At 45.2% G+C, this 25,563-nt stretch overlaps 1 protein-coding gene across 2 annotated transcripts in view; it reads left to right on the forward strand.

The window, feature by feature from the left end:
• The window catches only part of ACAA2 (acetyl-CoA acyltransferase 2), a 34,667-nt gene extending 13,243 nt beyond the window's left edge, over positions 1 to 21,424 (forward strand). For both annotated transcript variants that reach the window (XM_070935995.1, XM_070935996.1), the window contains 7 exons: positions 697 to 813; positions 2,472 to 2,619; positions 4,351 to 4,526; positions 7,916 to 8,045; positions 10,701 to 10,771; positions 17,329 to 17,483; positions 20,821 to 21,424. In XM_070935995.1, the coding sequence (XP_070792096.1) occupies positions 697 to 813; positions 2,472 to 2,619; positions 4,351 to 4,526; positions 7,916 to 8,045; positions 10,701 to 10,771; positions 17,329 to 17,483; positions 20,821 to 20,905 (882 nt within the window). In that variant the 3' untranslated portion in view covers positions 20,906 to 21,424. The remainder of the gene's footprint in view (positions 1 to 696; positions 814 to 2,471; positions 2,620 to 4,350; positions 4,527 to 7,915; positions 8,046 to 10,700; positions 10,772 to 17,328; positions 17,484 to 20,820) is intronic.
• Positions 21,425 to 25,563: the final 4,139 nt, after the last annotated feature.

Genomic DNA, 25,563 nt, shown 5'->3' on the forward strand with positions numbered 1-25,563 from the left:
GCAATTTGGCAGTTCAAGTCTCACCAGGCTCAAGGTTGATTCAGCCTTCCATCCTTCCGAAGTGGGTAAAATGAGGACCCAGATTGTTGGGAGCAAGAGGCTGACTCTGTAAACCGCTTAGAGAGGGCTGTAAAGCAGGGGTGAAATGCTCCCAGTCCAGACCAGATCGCCTGATCCGATAGCAATGGTGGCGGGTCGTTCAGAGAACAGGTAGCAAAAATCCCTGCCCTACTCCGCCCATGTCCAGCTGAGCCATGCGATCATCAGAGGCTTTTTTTTTTTTTTACATTTAAAAGCATTTTTTTCTACAATCTCTTCGGCCAAAATAATGCACGGCTCAGCTGGGATCGTCAGAGTCTTTTAAAAGCATTTTTTCTACAACATCTTTGGCTGAAGAGGTTGTAGAAAAAATGCTTTTAAAAGAAAAAGAAGCCTCTGACGATTAGACAACTCAGCTGGGATCGTCAGAGCTTTTTAAAAGCATTTTTTCTACAACCTCTTCGGCCAAAGAGGTTGTAGAAAAAATGCTTTTAAAAGTTAAAAAAAAAAAGTTGGACACGCCCACCCATCACATTACCCCCCACCAAGCCACGCCCACAGACCCGGTAGTAACAAATTTTACATTTCACCACTGCTATAAAGTCTTAAGTGCTGGCTATTGCACATTTAACATGCTTTTCTTTCCACTCAAATCAGGAAATTAGCGTTAAAGATTCTGAAGTGGTGCTCTGTGGTGGCGCAGAAAACATGAGCCAAGCGCCTTTTGCTGTTCGAAATATGCGTTTTGGAACAAAACTAGGAGTTGATCTGCAGGTTAGTGCTTTGCGCCCATCACGTTGTGTTTCCTTTTTTTTGTTTGAAACCGGGATATTTCTCCTGAAGGAACCCTGAGTCATGCCCTGGATCGCATAAAAATACATAAAAGAGAATTAGGTGCAGAGGTACAAAGGTACAGATTAACAGAGGTGGAAGGGACCTTGTAGGTCATCTAGTCCAGCCCCCCGCCCAAGCAGACCCTACACCATTTTTGACAGATGGCAGTCCAGACTCTTCTTGAAAACCAGTCTGTCCCATTAGATCAGGGGTTCACAAACTTGGCAGCTTTAAGACTTGTGGACTTCAATTCCCAGCTATGCTGGCTGGAGAATTCTGGGAGTTGAAGTCCACAAGTCTTAAAGCTGCCAAGTTTGAAGACCTCTGCATTATATGATACTATATTTACAGTGTAAGGACTTTTATGAACTAATGTACATCATTTCCATCCAGACTATTTCAATTTATTTTCACAGCCTTGTAGCAATATTTGTGTCAGCACTTCAAGCTGCATTTACTCTAGTGCTGACATAAGAAGGAGAAGCGGAGGCGTCTGGAAAGGAACGTTTGACTTTTCACCTACTTATTTTCCCTGGAGATAATATCCCCTAGGAGATGGGAGGGGGAAAATTCCTTTGAGCTGGAGCAGTAGATTAGGGGTAGAGTGACTTGGAAGATGGCCAATGAGTGCAGAGGAGTGGGGAAAGGAAAGGGAGGGTTTTGGGTCAGGAAGTCAGTGTTGGCTATGATGGAGTCGGAGTTAGAATGTCGTGCTTAATAAATGGGAGTTTTTCATCAAAGACTTTGTTTGAAATGCGATTTATTTGAGACGACCTCGAAAACTGACAATTTGGCTGGGCTCAGAAGCTAAGCAGGGTCATCACAGGTTTTTTATTTGAATGGGAAGCCTCCAGGAGGTCTGGACCTATAGGCTAAACTTGAGAAGTAAAAAACAGATAAACCAGAAAATGGCAAAACCAATACCACCAAAGATCATGTATTATCAGGTGCTATCATTACCTTTTTTTAAGTAATGTGTATAATTCCTAATTATAATTACCTTATAGGGTAGTATTCTCCTACTCCCTGCCTCTTTGCCAGTTGTCATTGGCCTGCATTAGTGGAGAAGGGGCAACAAGAATTGTAGAGAAGAGAAATAGCAAGTACATTCAGAACATTGGATTTTAGGATAGGCAATAAATCCCGCACGTACGTTTCTTGCAGGTACGTCCATTTTGAGAATTCTATGCTTACTCTAAGAATATTTGAAAAACCCCAACTTTCAGTGCAATTTTATGTTCTTTTTTGGGATTTGGGCCACCTTTCCCAGCCTTCTAAAGATCCCATAATTCTCATCTCACATTTGGTCACGCCAGCTCTTCATTGTAGTAGTTGGTCCCACAGAACTGGAAGGTAGCAGGTGAGACTTATGGACAGGGATAGAATGTATTATGCTAAACCCTTTTGGTTGATAGTCTGTGTCAGTATTTTTCAGCCTTGGCCCCTTTAAGATGGGTGGACTTCAAGTCCCAGAATTCCATAACCAGCTTTGCAAAGCTGGCTATGGAATTCTGGGACTTGAAGTCCACCCATCTTAAAATGGCCAAGGTTGATAAACACTAGCCTATAACATGATTCTGTTCCCTCTTTTCTGGCAGCTGGAAGACGTATTGTGGTCCGGTCTAACTGATTCGCATATCCAGACTCCTATGGCTATCACAGCTGAAAATCTTGCTGCAAAATACAACATTACAAGGGAAGACTGTGACCGCTATGCCTTCAAGTCACAACAGAGGTGGAAAGCTGGTCAGTAAACACATTTTAATAATATGTAAGAGTACCAATCTTCTTCCAACGGAGACTTAATTCTCCCAGCAGCTGATGAGTTGACATCTGCATTGTATTTCTTAAAACTCAAATTGAGGAGTAGGTTGATGGGATTATCTTTTATGAGGAAAACTGGGCACTAGAGAAAAAGGGAGCAGAAACATTTTTCCTTGGGTTCTGTATTTGAGGGGAATATCTTTTAACCAACGGCAATGTGTTATCAGTTTTATATTTGATATAGACGTGCCCATGTGAAACCTAAAACATTTTGTCTCATAGTCTCATTGATTGAATTGAATTGGGTTTCTAGCTGCTACGGAAGAGTAATCCTCTAGAAAAGGAGAAGCACACTCTAGTTTTAGGGTTTGGACACTTGAGTTCTCTCCCTCGAGATACCAACGATGAGGCTCAAATTTTCCTACATTGGACCCATTATCTCAGGGGTGTCAAACTCAATTTCATTGAGGGCCGCATCAGGGCTGTGGTTGACCTGGGGGGGGCGACTGGGAGGGCATCTCCAGCTTGATGCCACTCACAGTGCGTGGCTGACTGGGTGGGCGTGGCCAGCTTGATGCCACTCCCCAAACTGCTGGCATGTTTCCTCTTTGCATTGGGTAGACTGGGCCAAAGCGACATGAGCTGGCCCCTACATTTTCCAGGAGAGTCCCATGGGCCGAATCTGACCACATTGCGGGCCGGATCCAGTCCACGGGCCTTGAATTTGATACCCCTGCATTATCTAAAGACCTACCTCTCTGGAGAAGACTCTAATGCTGGGAAGGTGGAAGGAAAGAGAATGTTCTGCCCCAGCTCCGGATCCCAAGGAGTGTGACACACACAAAGCTCCAAAAACTCCATTTAATACAAACAGACCCCTTCCAAAATGCAGGCTTCCAGTGCAAATGTCCTTATCAGCCTGCTATGAATTACAAAGAATAAACAAAGTCCGACAAGGGTTGGCAACGAGCCCAGAAACCAAGATGTAACAAGAAACTCAGTCTCAAAATGCTCTGCGTAGAAATTAAACGTTGTTTCCAGCAGCGTGTGCTATCTGTGAGCGAACTTAAATAGGCTAAGGGAATGGCCAATTAGTCCCAAGCCTTACTCTCGAGGAGACCCTCTCCTGAGTAGCCACTCCTGCCTTTTGGCAGCCCTGCGTGCTCGAGCATTGAGAAGAGGCTCCTCCACTTGACTCTCTTCACTTGAAGGATCCTCTGGAGGTTCTGAAGGCCCTGACTGAGTCTCTGCCTCTGGCACTACATCCTCTTCAGCCTCCTCGTTGTCCGACTTGAGCGCCGGCTGCACAGGCTGCTGGCACGACACCACACCAGCCTCCTCATTGTCGGGATCAGCCACAATCCATGCAGGCTGCTGGCGGGCCACAACAGAGAAGAAGAGAATGACCAGCAACAAGGTGATAGAATGGGACAACTTGGTGCAGCCATCTCGGCACGGGACAACTTGTTGTGGGGCAATTCAACAATTCAATTTAAATATTAAAAATAATTTTAAAAATTACTTTAATTTTTGTCATTCACATTTCATGTTATCCCTCCTTTTACATCCTTCCTTCAATGATTCCATTCCACCATTTCTTCGATATTAGTGTAACTCTTTTCCTGGGGCGAGTTGTCCCGCAGCAAATTGGCCTGAGCTGACCATCGATGACCTCCTTTGACCTTATGGTATTAATTTTTTGTACATTCGTAGCTCACGAAGCCGGACATTTTAAGGCTGAGATGGCCCCCATTGAAGTGAAAGTTAAGAAAAGCAAACAGAGCTTGGAACGCGATGAGCATCCCCGGCCGGATACGACGTTGGAGCAACTGGGAAAACTCCCTACGGTCTTCAAGAAGGATGGCACCGTCACAGCAGGGAATGCCTCGGTGAGCCTCCTCCTTCTCCAGGAATTACAAGGAAACATTCAGTAGTCTTCCATTCCCCATTTTAGCAGTCCAGATTTGAAGTTTGCCTGGAGCTGCAGTCCAATTGCTAAACTCTAATAACATTTAGCAATAACATTTAGGCTTATATAATGCCCCATAAGGGACATGGTGGCTCAGTGGCTAAGACACAGCTTGTCGATCGAAAGGTCGGCAGTTCGGCAGTTCGAATCCCTAGTGCCACGTAACGGGGTGAGTTCCCGTTACTTGTCCCAGCTTCTGCCAACCTAGCACTTCAAAAGCACGTAAAAAATGCAAGTAGAAAAATAGGGACCACCTTTGGTGGGAAGGTAACAGTGTTATGTGCGCCTTTGGCATTTAGTCATGCCGGGCACATGACCACAGAGATGTCTTCAGACAGCGCTGGCTCTTCGGCTTTGAAACGGAGATGAGCACCGCCCCCTAAAGTCGGGAACAACTAGCACATAGGTGCGAGGGGAACTTTTACCTTTAACGTCCCATAATGCTTTATATGGGCACTTTACAATGTAGAGCATTATTTGCATTTTACCCCCAACAATCTGGCTCCTCATTTTACTGGAAGGTTGGAAGGCTGAGTCAACCTTGAGCAGATCAGGTTCGAACTTCAGGCTGTGGGCAGAGTTTGCCTGCAATACTGCACTTTAACTTAAACATTGCACCACCAGGGCTCCTAATACCATCTCTCTTCAAATAGGGAATCATATTTGCCTTAATTAACTAGCCAGGGAACAAATATCAATTGGATGCAGAGGTGAAGTAATGAAGTAGTATGAGGCAACTTAAAAAAGCTTTTCAATGTGATGGTACCATGTTTCCCTGAAAATAAAACCCTATCTTATATTTTTTTGAACCCCGAAATAAGTGGTTGGCCTTATTTTGGGGGAGGTCTTATTATTTTGGGGCCCGTGGAGCAAGATGGGGCTCCTCTTGCCATCTTACCCGATTTCTAGCTCTGCGTTTAAATATTTTCAGGGAGGGCTTATTTTCGGGGGAGGCTTATTTTAGCGCATACACTCAAAAGCCCGATTGGGCTTATTATCAGGGGATGTCTTATTTTCAGGGAAACAGGGTACTAAGGTATAGTTTTTGTAAATACAACAATATTTGGAAAAATATGCGTGAAGGATATTTAAAGTTATCCCTTTGGAAATCATGATTCGCTGTCCCCAAATTAGAACTTTTCAGCTGGATTGAGGCTACTGTTTCTAGAAGCTTCAGGCAGGAGTGCAATTGGTATTTTGCAGATGTTAAATACATAGATAACCCTCAAGTTACGACCATAACGGAACCTGCTCATTTTGGTCATATGTATGATAGTGTAAAATGGACCAGCCCAATTTTATGACCTTTTCTGCCATGGTCATTAAGCGAACCCACGGTTCACTTATTTACGGGACCGCCTACTACCACCAATAGCCTCCCACCGACCAGTACGCTCCCACAGAGAGGGGCTCCTCCAGGTGCCGTCGGCCAAACAATGTCGGCTGTCGGCCCCTAGGGGGAGAGCCTTCTCTGTGGGGGCACCTACGATCTGGAACGAGCTCCCCCCACAGATACGGAGGATCCCGGATCTGCGCACCTTCCACCGCGAGCTGAAGACCCTTTTATTTCATCAAGCTGGCCTCGCCTAAATCTTCTCCCTTTTAAGTGCAAATTTTAAATTTTAATGTGTTTTAAAATATGGGTATTTTAAATCATGGGTATTAATTCAGCCAAATTTATTTAATTCATTTTATTCAATTTTAAATTTTTTATATGTATGTGTTTTATTTTGTGGCTGTTCACCACCCTGAGTCCTCCGGGAGTAGGGCGGTATAGAAATTCAATAAAACTAAACTAAACTAAACTAGAAGCCAGGTTGGCCCAAACTGGAAGTAAATGATGGTTTTCAGCAAAACGGTTGCAAAATGCAGTCAAATGACCATGGGGCACTGCAAATAGCCATAAGCATGGCCAGGTAGCCAAGCACTCAAACTGCAGTCATGTGAACAAGGGAGGCTCCCTGATTGTCAGAACTTTGAAGCCATGTCTTAAGTATTCCCCAGGTAGATCCGTTGTAACTTTGAACAGTCACAAAGCGACCAGTCATAAGTCAAGGACTACCTGTAATGACATTCATGAGACACTGCTTAAGAATAGCAGAGAGGAACAGATGTTTATTGACCCCTTTACATAATTTACCTAAAGGTAAAGAGAAGGACCGCAGCCATAAATTTCTACAGGAGAAAAAATTAATATACTAGGAGGAAGTATTCTAGTTCTTTTAATCCATTGTGGTACATTGAAGCAGAACCGCACTGAGTGCCTGTATTTTGTTCATAGTCCAATATCGAGGTTTTGTCCACATTCAAAAATATCCAAATTCTACCCCAAAAGTCTTCTTTGTTTAGATCAGGGGTCAGCAACCCGTGGCTCTGGAGCTGCATGTGGCTCTTTCATCCCTCTGCTGCGGCTCCCTGTTGCTGGTCGGCTCCACAATTGATAGGGGCTTTCGGTTAGGACAGATAGAGGAAAACAGGTGCTGCACTAGGAGGAGACTCTATGGTGGGGGAACCGGACTTCCAGTCAGCAGAAGAAAAAGGACGCCATGCTAGGAGGAGACTCTATGATGGGGGAACCAGACTTCCGGTTGGCTCCAGAATTGAACGGGGGCTTCCAGTTTGGACATTTGTGGCTCTTTGAGTGTTTAAGGTTGCCGACCCCTGATCTAGATGTTTCCATGCCATGCATCAAAAATAGTAACCAGGTAGGCCCATTCCTAAAATTTCAGATCAGTCATGTTTTCCTGTTGAAGAATAATTCTTTTTTCGACATACAGAATGTGGCTTGTTTTGCATCAGATACTGGAATCTTCTTGGCTGAAGAACTGGCTAAAAATGCCTAAATAAAAATAAACCTTCATTTTAGGATGAGGTTAGTTGGATAATGAAATGTCTGCAGGAAAACAATCAAGCTCAGAGAGCACTGAAGTGTCCACAGCTCAACCCTCAGCTACAAATAACCTCTTCTATTGAAACTTTTACATTTTAGTTATATCAGGATTTTAATCAATACACTCTACCCCAAGACTTGATGGATTTATTTTATTTTTCAGTTTTAATTTTAGGGCACAGTGCTATAACCTCATCCACTTTCCTCAACCTATGCCCTTCCTAAGGCATCGGGAACCGGAGTTTCCGAAATTCAGTCAGTACAGGCAACATCCAGGCACACTGAAAAGATGCCACATTGGAGAATAGTAACTGTCTGATAACATCATCTTACCATTTCAGCCTCAATGTGACTCCATTGGTATGTTCTTCCAGTTTTTATTTTGCCCATCCTTGATGCCTGCTGTTCTTCTGTTGTAGGGTGTGAGCGATGGGGCAGGAGCTGTGATCCTAGCAAGTGAAGATGCCGTAAAAAAGCACAACCTCACTCCTTTGGCTAGAATTGTTAGTTATCACGCAACTGGATGTGACCCTAACATCATGGGGATTGGTAAGTGACCACGGAGATGTTTTTCTGCTGATCAATCAAAAGTTTTTCCCATCCTGTTCTGACCCAGCTTTAGCAGAATGAAGAAACAGACTCCTTGCCCCCCCCCCAAAAAAAAACCTCTTTATTTAGCTACTGTGAATTCACAGCATTCCCACACAGAAAAGTCCAGGCAGGCAATAATCCTTCCAAGGGTTAACTGAAGTTCAGACCTTATCAGCTCCTTGGATAATTGCCAGGCCCAGAGCTGCCAGCCATAAAGCTATAAATTGTTCTTCCCAGCTTCGGATTCCCAGAGAATGTGACACACACCAAGCTTCGCAAACACTGTTTAATTCCAAACAAACCCCTTTCAAGAATGCAGGTTTCCCATGCAAAGGGTCCTTATCAAAGTCATTAAGAACAAAGTCCGACAAAGGTTGGCAACCAGCCCAGAAAACCAGATATGAGAAGTCGCTCGCTCTCCAAGATGCTCTGTAGTAATGAGACGTTGTTTCTAGCAAGAAAGCACTAGCTGTGTCTCCACTTCGCTCTCTCCACTGGAAGGAGCCTCTGGAGGTTCTGAGGGCCCTGGCTGAGTCTCTGCCTCTGGCATCATATCCTCTTCGGCCTCCTCACTGTCCGACACGAGCGCCGGCTGCTGGCGCAACACCACACCAGCCTCCTCGTCGTCGGGATCAGCCACGATCTGCACAGGCCGCTGGTGGGCCACAACATAAATTTGTAAAAAAACAGTCTCTGAGACAGGAACAAATCTTTCAAAATGAATCCGAACTGTGGTCTCCTACGATACCACTCCCCTTTTGCTTCTATTTATTCCCCAGCCAGGGAGGGACCATTCAGTAGATCAGTTGGGCAAAATGCAAAATTCTGGGCTCTGTTTTCCCCCCCACACCCCAACTTTCTTATTGATGCAGGTATGGGGGAGGGGCTCAGGTAGTATCTGCCTCTGAACGGTTTGGCAACCAGACGGGAATGTCTTAAGTCTGAAGCAGAATTTCTAGAGGAAACAAAAGATTCCAACCAAGTTTATCCTTTTGTTTTGCATGAAAGGAAATTAAGTCCTGGTAGCTCTCAGATCCTTCAAATAATCCTTTGCTTTCAGCTATATTGATTTTCTTTGTCAACTTAATTTTGTAAGCCCCACATGTTTGGTATTTTATGAAAACAGGTATATAAGTCTAATACTACCGTTACTACGTTTGCCATAAGGGACTTCTCTCCTTGGGTCACACTGAAAGCTATGATTTACTGGCAGCTTTTGGAGGTCTAGCCTGGAGGCTAGAGAATGGTTTCCTGCTTGAGCAGGGGATTGGACTACAACAGCGGTCACCAATTGGTGGTCTGTGGACCACTGGTGGTCCGCAAGAAAATTTTGGTGGTCCGCAGAAAAACTATTAGCATTTTTAATATTGCACTAAATCAGGGATCCTCAAACTACGGCCCCTGGAACGGATGCATGCAATGAATGTTTGTGTTGCTGCAGAGAGTCCCCCCCCCTTTGGGATCTTTTTGTGTGGGTCAGAGGGGGGCAGAAATTCTGACTTGGGATCTGCTTCGGCCTCCTCGTGCAGGGTTTTGGGTGAAGGCTGGAGGGAAGGGCTACTGGTGGGACTGCAACATAGCCTGGAACTGGCTGACCATCTCAGCCCGTTGAGCCTCCAGGCGCCGGTACCTGGCCTTGCACTCCCGCAGGTCTTCCCTCTACTTGGAAAGCCTATGCTTGTAGTCCTCAGTGAGGGGCTTCTGCTGAGCCTCCTTCTTGGTCAGATCCAATTTGAACTGAGCCAGCTGTTTTGCCAACTTTTCTCATGGTGTCTGCTTAGCTCCGACAACTGCTTCCTATTGGGGCCCTAAGGAGCCTGGGCGGGGAGGTGAGGAGTTGGCCACACCCACCCAGTCACATGACCACCTAGCCACGCCCACCCAGCCGGTCATTAGGCCGATCATATTAGTGGTCCATGGAATTTAAAATTATGAATTTAGTGGTCCCTGGGGTCCGAAAGGTTGGTGACCCCTGGACTAGAAGACCTCCAAGCAGTGGTGCAATCTAAAATTTGTTACTACCGGTTCTGTGGGCATGGCTTAGTGGGGGGGGGGTAATGTGACTGGGTGGGCGTGGTCAATTTTTCTTTTACTTTTAAAACCATTTTTACATGTAAAGCCATGTAAAAAAATGCTTTCAAAAGGCTCTGACAATCCCAGCTGAGTTGCCTGATTGTCAGAGGGTTTTTAAAAAACCCTCTGCTGATCAGGCAACTCAGCTGGGATCGTCAGAGCTTGGATCGTCAGAGCCATTTAAAAGAAAAAACTTTTTTTCTTTTAAATGGCTCTGATGATCCCAGCTGAGTTGCCTGATTGGCAGGCAACTCAGCTGGGATCGTCAGAGCTTGGATGTCAGAGCTTGGCTCGTCAGAGGCATTTAAAAGAAAAAAAGCCTCTGATGATCGCGTGGCTCAGCTGGGCATGGGGGGCGGGGGCAGGGATTTTTGCTACCGGTTCTCCGAACTGCCTGCCGCCATCGCTACCTACTCGCCCGAGCTGGTCCGAATAGGGAGTATTTCACCCCTGCCTCCAAGGTTCCTTCCAACTCTGATATTCTGTTAAGGAATAGGCCACCCTCCATTTTTTGCTTACACTTGTATGTTTCTGACATAGGTCCTGTGCCTGCTGTTACTGAAGCCCTCAAGAAAGCTGGCCTTTCTTTGAAAGACATGGATTTGGTTGAGGTAAGTGAAATGCAGTCATTAAACAAATGCATGGGTTATTAACGGGGGAGAGATAGGTGGGGTGGATGGGTGCTGCAGCATCCCCGCAGTTGATCATAAAGATAAATGACTGCAGGGATGTTGCAGCAGTCCTAACTTCAAAATTGGGTTGTAAGTAGCTTTTGGGCATGGGTCTGTCGTAATTTCAAGTGGTCATTAAGCGATCACTTGTAAATTAAGGACTGTTCTGCCCCAGCTACTGACCCCAAAGAACGCAGCACACACAAAGTCCGTTCAAACCTTAATTTACTGAATAAACCAGTCTTTTACAACAACGGCTGTTAATTAACTGCATTAACAGCTGCCAAGAATTCAAAGAATAATAACTGAAAGCTTACTGTGGTTGGCAGAATGCCCAGAAGCAATTTGCAGGAAGCTGATAAGATAAGCAAGACAAGACACGAAGGTATGTGAACTAAGTTGTTCCCTGTAAATTGCTTCAGTTGGCGTTCCTCCTTATAATAGACTAAGGGAGTGGCCAATTAACCCCAAGCCTTACTCTTGAGGAGACCTCCTGAGGAGCTGCTACTGCCTTTTGGCAGCTCTGCGTGCCCGTGCATCGAGGACAGGCTCCTCCTCTTCGTCCTCTTCACTTATGGGAGCTTCTGGAGGTTCTGAAGGCCCTGGCTGAATCCCTGCTTCTGGCACCACATCTTCTCCAGGCTCCTCATTGTCCGACTCGAGTGCCAGCTGCACAGGCTGCTGGCGCAGCACCACACCAGCCTCCTCGCTGTCTGAATCAGCTACTAACTGCACAGGCCACGTACGGGCCACAACAAGGACTAGCCGTAATTGTTCAGTGTGGAAAGAAGAATTCTGAATGGTCTCTCTTAATATGTGTCAAGAGTACCCCTATTAGTTCCATCAGGGCTGTCATTTTGAAAACAAGCTTTTAAACTTTAGGGCTAAGTTTTCCCATCATCAAATAAACGTTGGAGTCCCAGTTTCTCTACGGCAGCTGACATGTCCTATAGCAGAGGTCCCAACCTTTCCAGCTTTGCAGACGAGCAGGAGTGGGGGGAGAAGGGGATGGTTCCACGCAAGAGGCAGGCAAAAGTGCAAGCGCAACTCCATTTGTGCATCCGCGCCCTCCACTCGCGCAAAAGGAGCACGTGTGCAACAGTGGTGGGTTCCTCCCAGTTCGGCCCGGTTCTGCCGAGCCGGTAGTGGTGACGATATGATGTCACCGAACCGGTTCTCTTTGTTCGGGAGCTGGGCCCCCCCGCCCCCGCGTTATTCTTACCTTTTATTTGGCCCCGCCCCCAATCTGTTCGCTGCCTCCTGAGTCCCAGCTGATGGGCTAGAAAGAAAAAAACTGTTTAAACTCTTGCCGCGGGGCTTCAAAGGGCCGCCCTATAGCTGATCAGTGGTAAAAGGCAGTTTGGTGGTAGACCAGTGCCTCCAAAAACAAATGGGTAGACTGGTACAGCTCTGGAAGCAGTTTAAAAGCCTGGTAGACCAGTACCTCTGCTAAATCCTAAAGAATTGTCACATGACCATCAAACCATGCCCACAAAATAAGCCACGCCCACAGAACCGGTAGTAAAAAAAACTAGACCCCACCCCTGGTGTGCATGTGCTCACCAATGGTGGGTTTCAAAATTTTTTACTACCGGTTCTGTGGGCGTTGCTTGGTAGGTGTGGCTTGGCCATGGCAGGGGAAGGATGCTGTAAAATCTCCATTCCCTCCCCAATCCAGGGGAAGGTTACTGCAAAATCCCCATTTCCTCCCAATCAGCTGGGATTCGGGAGGCAGAGAATAGATGGGGGCGGGGCCAGTCACAATTTTTACTACCGGTTCTCCCAACTACTCAAAATTTCCACTACCGGTTCTCCAGAACTGGTCAGAACCTGCTGAAACCCACCCCTGGCGCTCACCCACTACCTGTGCAAGTGTGTGGGGATTCGCATACGCTTACCCGCCACTTCCGCAGCCCAGTTTGGAACAGTTCACAGCCTGGTAGTGGGCTGCAGCCCCACGAGTTGGGGACCCCTGTCCTACAACATATGAAATTTGCCTTCCTGTGTGGATCCTTGAGATGATCAGTGATTAATAGTTAGTTTTCCTCGCTGGTATACCTGTATTTCTCTGTCTCAAAGGTGCTTAAAAAAAAAAAGCAACTGAAATGACTGTCCAGTTGCCTTTTTTTTTTTTAAAAAAAAAAAAGCACCTTTGAGACAACTAAGACCTCTGTAAGACTGAGAATCTCCATAGAACATTCTGCATTTCTCTGCCTTCTCTGTAGTACTGAGACAGAGTCCGAGGGTTATGCGTAAAAATTGCATAGAAATAATAATGTCTATAGTACTGGCACAATACGGTAAGTTGCGCAGTTCAATTTCTTTAGTGTGATGCAAAGGAAAACGGAGCTCTTCCTTACCCTATGTGATCTTGCCCAGAAATTAAAAACTTAAAATATGATGTCAAAAGTATAGGTCCGTGATGGCGAACCTATGGCACGCGTGCCACAGGTGGCACACGGAGCCATATCGGTGGACATGCAAGCCATATCAGTGTTGTGGCCCGCCAGCGGCCTGCACGGATTGTGGCTTATCCCGATGACAAGGAGGCTGGTGTGGTGTCGCGCCAGCAGCCTGTGCAGGCGGCGCTTGAGTCAGACAGCGAGGAGGCTGAAGAGGATGTGGTGCCAGAGGCAGAGACTCAGCCAGGGCCTTCAGAACCTCCAGAGGATCCTTCAAGTGAAGAGAGTCAAGTGGAGGAGCCTCTTCTCAATGCTTGAGCACGCAGGGCTGCCAAAAGGCAGGAGTGGCTACTCAGGAGAGGGTCTCCTCGAGAGTAAGGCTTGGGACTAATTGGCCACTCCCTTAGCCTATTTAAGTTCGCTCACAGATAGCACACGCTGCTGGAAACAACGTTTAATTTCTACGCAGAGCATTTTGCCAACCCTTGTCGGACTTTGTTTATTCTTTGTAATTCATAGCAGGCTGATAAGGACATTTGTACTGAAAGCCTGCATTTTGGAAGGGGTCTGTTTATATTAAACGGAGTTTTTGGAGCTTTGTGTGTGTCACACTCCTTGGGATCCGGAGCTGAGGCAGAACAATCGGTGGGACTTCTGGAAGTCAGCAAACGGGCCGTTTTCGGCCTCCGGAGGGCCTCTAGGGGTGGTGGGGAAGGCCATTTTTGCCCTCCCCAGGCTCCTAGAGAGGCTCTGGAGCCTGGGGAGAGCAAAAAACGGGCCTAGTGGGCCCATCATGCCATCATGTGCCAAAAGCAGGGGGAGCATGGGGATGGTGGTCACGCGTACATGCACGGGGGGCGGGGCACATAGAATTATGGGTATGGGCACCCCCATGCATGAAAAAACCCCACACACACCCTCCACACGCTTTTGGCATGCAGTGGCAAAAAGGTTGGCCATCACTGGTATAGGTAGTCCTTAACCTACAATCACAATTGGGACCAGAATTTCCATTGCTGACCAAGTTGGATTGTTAAGTGAATCGCCTCTGATTTTGCGACATTTATTGCCACAGTCGTTAAGCAAATCACTGCAGTTGTTATGTGAATCACACAGTGGTTAAGCGAATCAAGCTTCCCCCATTGACTTTGCTTCTTGGAAGCCAGCTTAGATGACCGCAAAAGGTAATCACATGACCCCCCCCCCAACACGCAACAACAATCATAAACGCATGCCGGTTGCCAAGTGCTCAACTTTTGATCACATGACCTTGGGGATGCTATGACAGTCATAAGAATAGACTAGAATAGAATTCTTTATTGGCCACGTGCGATTGGACACACAAGGAATTTGTCTTGGTGCATACTTCTTCTAGAATAGAATAGAATAGAATAGAATAGAATAGAATAGAATAGAATAGAATAGAATAGAATAGAATAGAATAGAATAGAATAGAATAGAATAGAATAGAATAGAATTCTTTATTGGCCAAGTGTGATTGGACACACAAGGAATTTGTCTTGGTGCATTCTTCTTATAGAATAGAATAGAATAGAATAGAATAGAATAGAATAGAATAGAATAGAATAGAATAGAATAGAATAGAATAGAATAGAATAGAATAGAATAGAATAAATATTCTATAAAATAGAATAAATATTCGGATCTGAATAAACATATCAGGAATTTTTTGTGGGAGGGTAAGAAATCGAGGATTTCTCTCAAGACACTTCAAGGGAAAAGAAATTTGGGAGGGTTCGGGCTCCCTGACTGGGAGTTATATCAAAAGGCGGCAAAAATAATTTGGATAAAGGAGTGGATCAAATTACAAGAAGGTAGAATTTTGACACTAGAAGGACACGATCTCCTTGAAGGATGGCACGCTTACCTCTGGGACATAAAGGATAGGAAGAAAACTCATTTCTATAAACATAAAATTAGAGAGACATTGATCCGTACGTGGCTGGAAATTAGACAGAAGATATATACCAAGGTTCCTAGCTGGTTGTCGATTATGGATGCTCTAGTGGCCCCAAATAGAAGAGGGAACTATAAAATGGGCACATATAAGGATATCTTGGATGAAGAAGGGAAGCTCAAACCCTTGGAAGTACTGAGGGACCAGGGGTTTATTCTGGATTGGTGGAAATATCTTCAGATTAAGTCTAGATTTCAAGAAGATAGAGATAAATGTGGTATTGAAATGAAATATGGATATTTTGACAAAATTATTTGGGGACCAGATAAGAAAATGCTATCGAAAATCTATAACTTTATATTAGATGAGGATAGAGCCGAGAAGATAGCTAAAAATCAGCTAAGCATTTGGGAGAAAAATTTAGGATATGGCCTTAATTTCAATGATTGGGAGATAGCTTGGAACAGAAATCTCAAAATAACGAAATCCGTAACATTCAGGGAAAATCACTACAAAATGTTGCATAGGTGGTACCTAGCCCCGGACAGGCTGGCCAAAATATTTCCAAATTCCTCTGCTTTATGTTGGAAATTTGGAAAGACGGTCGGCACCTTTTATCATCTGTGGTGGACTTGCCCTGAGACCAAAAAGTTTTGGTTAAAGATCCGACTCTGGCTCTCGGAAATAATGGGACAAGAGATAGCCCTGGCTCCGGAATCCTTCCTCTTAGGTATGATTGAAGATGGTCTCGACAACAATAAAACCCAACTGGCAATTCAAATTATTACTGCGGCTAGATTAGCCTTTGCGAAACTCTGGAAATCCAACTCTACCCCCTCTGAAGAAACATTAATAAATAAAATTCTAGAGTGCGCAGAGATGGCCAAATTGACGAGCGAGCTAAAAAACGAAGAGAACTTTAAGTACCACGAAGTATGGGGAATATGGTATAATTGGTTAAAGAATAGGATAGAAATATGATAATAGGCTACGATCTGTTAGACACTCGAAATGGACTTAATTGTATAGAAATGTAGAGAATTGTATAGAACTGCATATTGTATAACTATGGATGGAATTCATTTAATGTTTGATCTATGAAATGCGTAAACATTGCACCTCGGATCAAGATTGTGATTGTACATTGTCTTTTTAAAAATTAGAAAATTCAATAAAGTATTTAAAAAAAAAAAAGAATAGAATAGAATAGAATAGAATAGAATAGAATAGAATAGAATAGAATAGAATAGAATAGAATAGAATAGAATAGAATTCTTTATTGGCCAAGTGTGATTGGACACACAAGGAATTTGTCTTGGTGCATTCTTCTAATAGAATAGAATAGAATAGAATAGAATAGAATAGAATAGAATAGAATAGAATAGAATAGAATAGAATAGAATAGAATAGAATAGAATAGAATAGAATAGAATTCTTTATTGGCCAAGTGTGATTGGACACACAAGGAATTTGTCTTGGTGCATTCTTCTTCTTCTTCTTCTTCTTCTTCTTCTTCTTCTTCTTCTTCTTCTTCTTCTTCTTCTTCTTCTTCTTCTTCTTCTTCTTCTTCTTCTTCTTCTAGAATAGAATAGAATAGAATAGAATAGAATTAGAATTAGAATTAGAATTAGAATTAGAATTAGAATTCTTTATTGGCCAAGTGTGATTGGATACACAAGGAATTTGTCTTGGTGCATACGCTCTCAGAGTACATAAAAGAAAAGATACATTCATCAAGAATCATAAGGTACAACACTTAATGATAGTCATAGGGAACAAATAAGCAATCAAATCATATTAGGAAACAGTCAGTATAAATCATAAGGATACCAGCAACAATAAGTGCAGGGACCGATTGTGAGTCCATTTTTCAATGCCATTGTGACGTTAAACGGTTGCTAAATGAATGGTTATAAGTCAAAGATTACCTCTATAGACAGAACAGCTATTTGACCATTCTTGAAGACAATTGAGTTCTACCCAGTATATGATCCTGGTGGATTGGGGTTTTTTTAACATATGATTTTGATCTCTGATTTCTCCTGTTCCCAAGGAAAGCTGCATTCCCTTTGCTTTTTCCAGATACAAGAACCAGTTTTGAGGATAATTCAAATCAGCAAATCACAGCAGCCCCCAATTTGAGATATTTCTAACGTGCCTGTCTGGTGTGTCTCCAGGTTAATGAAGCATTTGCACCGCAGTACTTATCAGTGGAAAAGGTTCTGGGTCTGGACCCCGAGAAGACCAACGTCAATGGAGGAGCCATCGCTTTGGGTCACCCTTTGGCGGCTTCGGGCTCCAGGATCACGAGTCATCTGGTTCACGAACTAAGGTGGATAAACACACAAAGAAAACTTTTTCTTTTGTTTCTTCTTAATATTCTGGAAAGAATGTTCGTACCGTATTTTTCGGAGTATAAGACGCACCGTCCTCCCCCCCTAAAAGGGGGTGAAAATTTGGTTGCGTCTAATACACTGAATGTAGCCCGGCCCACCCACTGGCCCCCACCCTAGGGCCTCTCCCTCCCAGCAATTTACCTCCTTGCAGCAAGCAACAAGAAGAAACAGCTCCTTTCAGCTTCAGCACAGCCTAATTAGCACAAGTTGATTGTCCCTTGGATCGGCCTCCCGACTCTCAGCTGTTTCAGGCTGCAGGGATTGCCATTGCCTATTGCTGCCCCGGCCTCTGCTGCTTACTGCAAGGAGGTAAATTGCTGGGAGCAGATTTTTTTTTTTCTTGTGCTAATCAAGCTATGCTGAAAACGAAAATGAAAGTAAAGCAGGCTGTTTGCTGTTTGCTGCAATGAGGCAAAATTGCTAAGAGGCAGAGGCAGATTTCTTTTTCTTGTTTTCCTCACCAAAAAAGGTAGGTGGGTCTTATAGTCCGGAGCATCTTATAGTCTGAAAAATACGGTAGTTGGAATTAGACACTCTGATGAAAAACATAACTGCTCCCTTTGTATTCCTACTGCAGACTGAGAAGTTTGAAGCATGTAGGTATAATCAAGGTCTTGTGAAAGGCTAGTATCACTTTGTACTACCTTGATAAAACCACATTTGGAATACTGCATTTAGTTTTGGTTGCCACGATTTAAAAAAAGATGTTGGGGCTCTAGAAAGAGTGCAGAGAAGAGCAACAAAGATGTTTAGGGGACTGGAGGCTAAAACATATGAAGAACGGTTGCAGGAATTGGGTATGTCTAGTCTAGTGAAAGGAAGGACTAAGGGAGACATAACAGCAATGTTCCAATATCTAAGGGGCTATCACAAAGAAGAGGGGGTCAATACATTTTCCAAAGCACCTGAAGCCAGGACAAAAGGCAATGGATGGAAACTAATCAAGGAAGCATCCAATCTAGAACTAAGGAGAAATTTCCTGACAGTGAGAACAATCAATCAGTGGAACGACTTGCCTCCAGAAGTTGTGGGTGCTCCATCACTGGAGGTTTTTAAGAAGAGATTGAACAACCTTTTGTCTGAAATGTCATAGGGCCGTGATGGCGAACCTATGGCATGCATGCCACAGGTGGCACGTGTAGCCATATCAGTGGGCACGCCAGCTCAGCTCTGGCACGCATGTGCGTGCCGGCCACCTGATTTTCAGGCCTTTTGGGCCCACCAGAAGTAGGGAAACAGGCTGTTTTCTGCCTCCGGAGGGCCTGGGGGTAGGTGGGGAAGGCTGTTTTCGCCCTCCCCAGATGCATAGAGAGGATCTGGAGCCGGGTGACAAAGAAAAACAGGCCAGGAGCAAGGGGGGAGGGGGGGTTGGGCATGCGTGCGCAGGGTGGGGCACATAGAATTATGGGTGTGGGCACACGTGCGTGAACCTCCCCTGCCCCGCCTTCCTGGCATGCAATGGCAAAAAGGTTAGCCATCACTGTCATAGGGTCTCCTGCTTGAGCGGGGGGTTGGACTAGAAGACCTCTGAGGTCCCTTCGAACTCCGTTATTCTGTTACGTCCTATCTATAAGTACCATCATTTTACTGGTTGGTGATGGCTGGTTGAATATACAAACTGTTTAATGCAGGGATGAAATTCAGCAGGTTCTGACAGGTTCTGGAGAACCGGTAGCGGAAATTTTGAGCAGTTCGGAGAACCAGCAAATACCACCTCTGGCTGGGCCCAAAGGGGGTGGGAATGGAGATTTTGCAGTATCCTTCCCCTGCCATGCCTAAGCCATGCCTACCAAACCACACCCACAGAACCTGTAGTAAAAAAATTTGGATTTCACCACTGGTTTAATGACTGAAACACTTCATCTGATTATCCCCCAAAATAAAGAATTTGTAGGCAATTTCGTTTTGAAAATTAAGTTTTAGGTTGCTTGCTTTCAAAACGTATGTGCCTATCTTTTGTAGTCTCTTATAATTCTAACCAAGGACCACATCTGTCACACATTTTTCTTAGAGAGAAATTGTCTATCAAACAATAGGAAAAAAATCACTGGTTTTTTTTCTTAATCATCCCAAAAACCGCTTGCAGGAATTCTGCCTGCAAATGTAACCTTACTCTAAGAACAGTTAGGCTCTTGAGTAGTCTAGTATCTCTTAACTTTCTGAAAACGGGCAAATATTCTCCATTTTGCCTGCAAATTCCACCCCATTCTGTTAAAAAGCATTTTAAAAAGCCACAGCCACACGTCAGTCATTAGAAACTCTGAGCTGAATCAAGCAACCTTTGATTCAGTTTGCGGCAAAGCCAACTATTCTCTAAATCCTTGAAAGCTGATTCAACAGATTCGTATCACTTTTAGGCCTTTGAAGCGGTTTTCCCAGCCCTGTTGAAGTGTTGCCATCCTATAATGTGCATTTTCTCCATCACTTTGGAATCCTTCTCGATTCCAAAGTGGTGGGTAAATTAAAAAAAAAAAAAATTCAGTCCAGCTGATTTGAAATGTAGAATCAATTATGAGGTCATCCTAATGTGGGATTTGAAGATTACAGATTAACAGCATTGGAAGGGGCGTTGTAGGTCATGTAGTCCAACCCCCCACCCAAGCAGGAGACCCTACACCAGTGATGGAAAACCTATGGTACCGGACAGCTGATTTTTGGGCCTTCTGGGCCCATCAGAAGTAGGGAAACAGGCTATTTCCTGCCTCTGGAGGGCCTCGGGGTGGTGGGGAAGGCCCGTTTTTCTCTCTCCCCAGGCTCCAGAGCCTTTCTAGGAGTCTGGGGAGGGTGAAAACAGCCTTCCCCATCCCCCCCGGAGGTCCTCCAGAGGCTGGAAATTAGCCTGTTTGGCAACTTCTGGTGGGATCGGAAGGCCCATTTTTTGCTGTCTAAAACAGGCCTACCGGGCCATTGCGTGCCAGGAGCAGGGGGTGGGTGGGTTGTGCACACATACATGGGGGCAGGGCGCATAAAATTATGGGTGTGGGCATGCACCCCCCTGCGCTCCCCCCTCTCCTGGCACGCGATGGCAAAAAGGTTAGCCGTCACTGCCCTACACCCAATGGTGTGATTCAGCCAGTTCGCACCACTTCGGGAGAACCGGTTGTTAACTTTCTGAGCAGTTTGGCAAACTGGTTGTTGAAAGAAATCATTAGGGCAGAGAACTGGTTGTTAAATTACTTGAATCCCACCACTGCCTACACCATTTCTGACAGATGGCAGTTCAGTCTCTTCTTGAATCTTGTTCATAATTGCTATTCTCTTGGTTTGTTGTAGGCGCCGTAAAGCTAAATACGCCGTGGGTTCTGCTTGCATCGGAGGTGGCCAAGGCATAGCTCTCATCATTCAGAATACTGCCTGAAGGACAAGCTAGAGGCTGCCAGGATTTAACCCTGCATTCTCTGCTAACTGTTACACAACCAATTGAAGAAATGAGAGAGAGGGAGAGTTACAATTGTCCTTTTGTGCCCAGACTGTCAATAATCTACTCTAAAACGAAGCACTCTGCTAAAATCTGTTTTTTAGGGAAAGTAACAAGCTAACCTTCAACTGATGGGGTGGATTTTTCCTTAACTTTTATCGATCCATTACCTCCCACTGAATTCAATTTTGATTTTTCTAATAAAAATGCTATCGGAGAAATGTTTAGCAGCCAACAATTCGAGGCAAAACGAACCTAGAGTGCGATGTTTTATCGGTGTGGCTTCCCAGCCTATCAAATCATCCTGAATTGTTTTGCATTCGGTTAATGTAATTCGATGGAGTTTAGCACCGGCATAAAGGTTTGGATCTGATTTTTGCTTGAACCGCTAAGCCATAGCAACAACAAAGCCTGACAGACATAAATGTGCCTTCTAAAAAAAAAGTAAAGTAATATTGAAATTGGAGGATTTTCGTCTGGATTTCTGTCAGGTTTTCTCCATTAAGAGTGTCACTCTGATGATTCTGAAGGATATAAAGTGGTCTTCAATTTACAACCCCAACTGAGCTCCAAATTTCTATTCTCAAGTGAAACAGTTGTTAAGCGAGTTTCGCCCTGTTTTACGACCTTTCTTGCCACAATGGTTAAGCGAATCGCAGCAGTTGTTAACTTAGTAGCACAGTTGTTAAGTGAATCTGGCTTCCCCATTGACTTTGCTTGTCGGAAGGTCACAAAAGGGGATCACATGAGACTGGGACACTGCGACAGTCATAAATACGAGCCAGTTGCCAAACATCTGAATTCTGATCATGTGACCATGGGAATGCTGCAACGGTCATAAGGGTGAAACAGAGGTGGGCTGCTGCCGGTTCGGACCAGTTCGCCCAAACCGGTTGTTCCGATTGTGTGCGGTTCAGAGAACCGGCAAATCGGACCACCTGGCTGGCCCCGCCATACAGATACCACCCACACAAGTGATGTAGAGTTGGCCACACCCACTCAGTCACATGACCCAGCCACGCCCACCCAGCCAGTCATTAAGGCAGAGAACCGGTTGTTAAAAAATTTGGAGCCCATCACTGGGGTGAAAACAATCACATGTCACTTTTTTTAGTGCCTTTTCAATTTCAAACAGTCACTAAACAAACGTTTGTAAGTCAAGGACTATCTGTAATCAGAAGCTTTGGGATTGTGTGAGCCTTCTCTTTTGCAGAAAAGTGGGTGATCTAGTGCAGCGGTCCCCAACTGGTGGTCCGTGGACCACTGGTGGTCCACAAGAAAATTTTGGTGGTCCACAGAAAAATTATTGGCATTTTTTTAATATTGCACTAAATCAGGGATCCTCAAACTATGGCCCCTGGGCCGGATATGTGCAATGAACGATTGTGTTGCTGCAGAGAATCTCCCCCTTCGGGGTCTTTTTGTGTGGGTCAGAGGGGGACAGAAATTCCAACTTGGGGTCTGCTCCAGCCTCCTGGTGCGAGGTTTTGGGTGAAGGCTAGAGGGAAGAACCTTGGTGGCGCAGCGGATTAAAGTGCTGTTAAAGTAGCACTTAGCTGCCAGCTGCCTGCAATTACTGCGAGTTCAATTCTCACCAGGCTCAAGGTTGACTCAGCCTTCCATCCTTCCGAGGTAGGTAAAATGAGGACCCGGATTGTGGGGGCAATAAGCTGGTTTTGTATAAAATAGAACACCGCTGGGGAGTGGGGGGCAAAAAGCCCTACTAAGCAGGTATATACAAAAGTATGAAGGCTGTTGCTTAACACATTGTAAGCCACCCTGAGTCTCCGGAGAAGGGCGGCATATAAATCGAACTAATAAATAATAAATAAACTGGTGGCAAGGAGCCGAAGGGCCTTGTTCCAGTGGGACTGCATCATGTCCTGGAACTGGCTGACCATCTCAGTCCGCTGAGCCTCCAGGCGCCGGTACCTGGACTTGCACTCCTGCAGATCTTCCCTCTGCTTGGAAAGCCTATGCTCCTAGTCCTGAGTGAGGTGCTTCTGCTGAGCCTCCTTCTCGGTCAAATCCAATTTGAACTGAGCTGTTTTGCCAACTCTTTCTTGTGGTGACTGCTTGGCTCCAACAACTGCTTCCTGTTGGGGCCCTAAGGAGCCTGGGCAGGGAGGCGAGGAGTGGCTGGGAGGGGAGGGGTGAGTAGAGGTTGGCGAGGTGCCCCTTGACATGAGTGACATTGAGTTAGCCATGCCCACCCAGTCACATGACCACCTAGCCATGCCCACCCAGCCAGTCATTAGGCAGATCATATTAGTAGTCCGCGGGATTTAAAATTATGAATTTAGTGGTCCCTGAGGTCCGAAAGGTTGGTGACCCCCTGACCTAGTGCACCTTGTTCAAAACTGGAAAGACCCTCCCCAATTCTTGGCACATTTCATTGCTTCTGTGATAAAAGAAAGAACAGCTCATTTGAAAATGGGATGAGAGGCATTTTTGGAGTCCCAAGTTCCTCTCATTTGAAGACAAGCCCCCGAAATGTAGATTAAAATGACACTGGATTTGGGAATAGGTTTTTTTCCCCCTTTTTTTTGGAATCGGTGTGGAAGGCGGGGAGGGGGGAGATCAGCAAATAAAGAGAATAATTTGGAGTAGGAACAAGCGACTTTTCCTTACTGATGCAAACTCCAAAGGGTTTAAGAGCAACAGGATTTCCAGCAGGTTTAGTTAAGGGGTTTGTATGCAAGGCTTTTCTAAAAAAAATTATGAAAGCATATTACTTTATCCAAAGAATGTAGAATGAGATAAACTCTTCAGAAAGGGGAGCTTACGACCACAACTGAGCCCAAAATGTATGTCGCTAAATGACACGTTATCTTAAGTGAGTTTTGCCCTATTTTATGAGCTTGTTTGCCACTGTGAATCGTTGCCGTTGTTAAGTCACATCATTGTTAGGTGAATTTGGCTTCCCCCATTGACTTTGCTTGTCAGAAGGTGGCAAAAGCTGATCCCGTATCCTCAGGACACTGCAACCCGTCACAAATATGAACCAGCTGCCGAGCGTCTGAATTTTGATCACGTGTCCCTGAAGATGCTGCAACGGTCGTGAGTGTGAAAAATGGACATTAGTCATTTTTTTCAGGGCTGTTGTAATTTGAATGGTCACTAAATGAACTGTGATCTGAACTACCAAAGCACAGTGAGTGTGATGATCAGTGGTGGGTTCCTCCCGGTTCGGCCCGGTTCTCCCGAGCCTGTAGCGGTGACGATATGACCCCCCGCTCTCCTGAGCCCACCCACCCACCCCCCACATTATTCTTACCTATTATTTGGCCCCACCCCCAATCTATTGCTGCCTCCTGAGTCCCAGCTGATGGCTAGAGGGAAAAAACTGTTTAAACTCTTGCCGCGGGGCTTCAAAGGGCCGCCCTACAGCTGATCAATGTTAAAAGAAAACAAATGAGTAGACCGGTGCCTGCAAAAATACATGAGTAGATCAGTGCCTGCAAAAATACATGAGTAGATCAGTGCCTGCAAAAATACATGAGTAGATCAGTGCCTGCAAAAATTCATGAGACCAGTGCCTGCAAAAATTCATGAGTAGACCAGTGTCTGCAAAAATACATGAGTAGATCAGTGCCTGCAAAAATACATGAGTAGATCAGTGCCTGCAAAAATACATGAGTAGATCAGTGCCTGCAAAAATAAATGGGTAGACCAGTGCCTGCAAAAATACATGAGTAGATCAGTGCCTGAAAAATACATGAGTAGATCAGTACCTGCAAAAATAAATGGGTAGATCGGTACAGCTTTGCAAGCAGTTAAAAGCCTGGTACCTCTGCTAAATCCTAAATAATTGTCACATGACCATCAAGCCACGCTCACAAAATAAGCCACGCCCACAGAACCGGTGGTAAAAAAAATTAGAACCCACCCCTGGTGATGATGATCAACTGACCCTAACCTGTTCTTAATTTAAGTCGTTGGATTGTGTCCCCATCACCACTGCGACTGAGTCCATCCACTTCACTGCTGATTGTTTTTCTCTTCCACCTTTCCCAAAATTATAGCCTTTAAAGGAGAATATTTGTAGCTCAAGGGTTGAAATGAAGATGTGCTCATGGTGTGCTCTGATCTTAGGGTTTTTTTCTTTCTTGCAGATGTTTCATTACCCAAACTAGGTAACATCAGTGCTGGAAGGGAGTGGGGATTGCTCTCAATTCTATTGACAGGACATGCCACTAGAACAGGGGTGTCAAACTCAAGGCCCACGGGCCAGATGCGGCTCACGGGATGCTTAGATCTGGCTCATGGGGCTGCACTGGAAACAGCGAAGGACCGGCCCACGGTGCCTCTGCCAGCGAAAACAGAGCTCGGGAGGGCCAGGCTCCATTTTCGGCTGCAACGGCCTCCTGCAGTCCTCCGCCAGTGAAAATGGAGCTCAGGGGGCTGCGGGGGAGTCTGTTTTCACTGGCAGAGTGCTCAGGCCACCACAGGTGTCCCCAACATAAGTGACGTCATACTGGCCATTCCCACCCCGGCCACACACACATACCGCCCCCCCCCCTCCGAAGTCAAACACAACCCTGATGCATCCCTCACTGAAATTGAGTTCGACACCCCTGCACTATTTTATTTATTAA

The sequence above is a fragment of the Pituophis catenifer genome, unplaced genomic scaffold (genome assembly GCF_029215685.1).
Source record: "Pituophis catenifer annectens isolate HBS135680 unplaced genomic scaffold, rPitCat1.0.hap2 SCAF_2, whole genome shotgun sequence".
NCBI classification, from domain to species: domain Eukaryota; kingdom Metazoa; phylum Chordata; class Lepidosauria; order Squamata; family Colubridae; genus Pituophis; species Pituophis catenifer.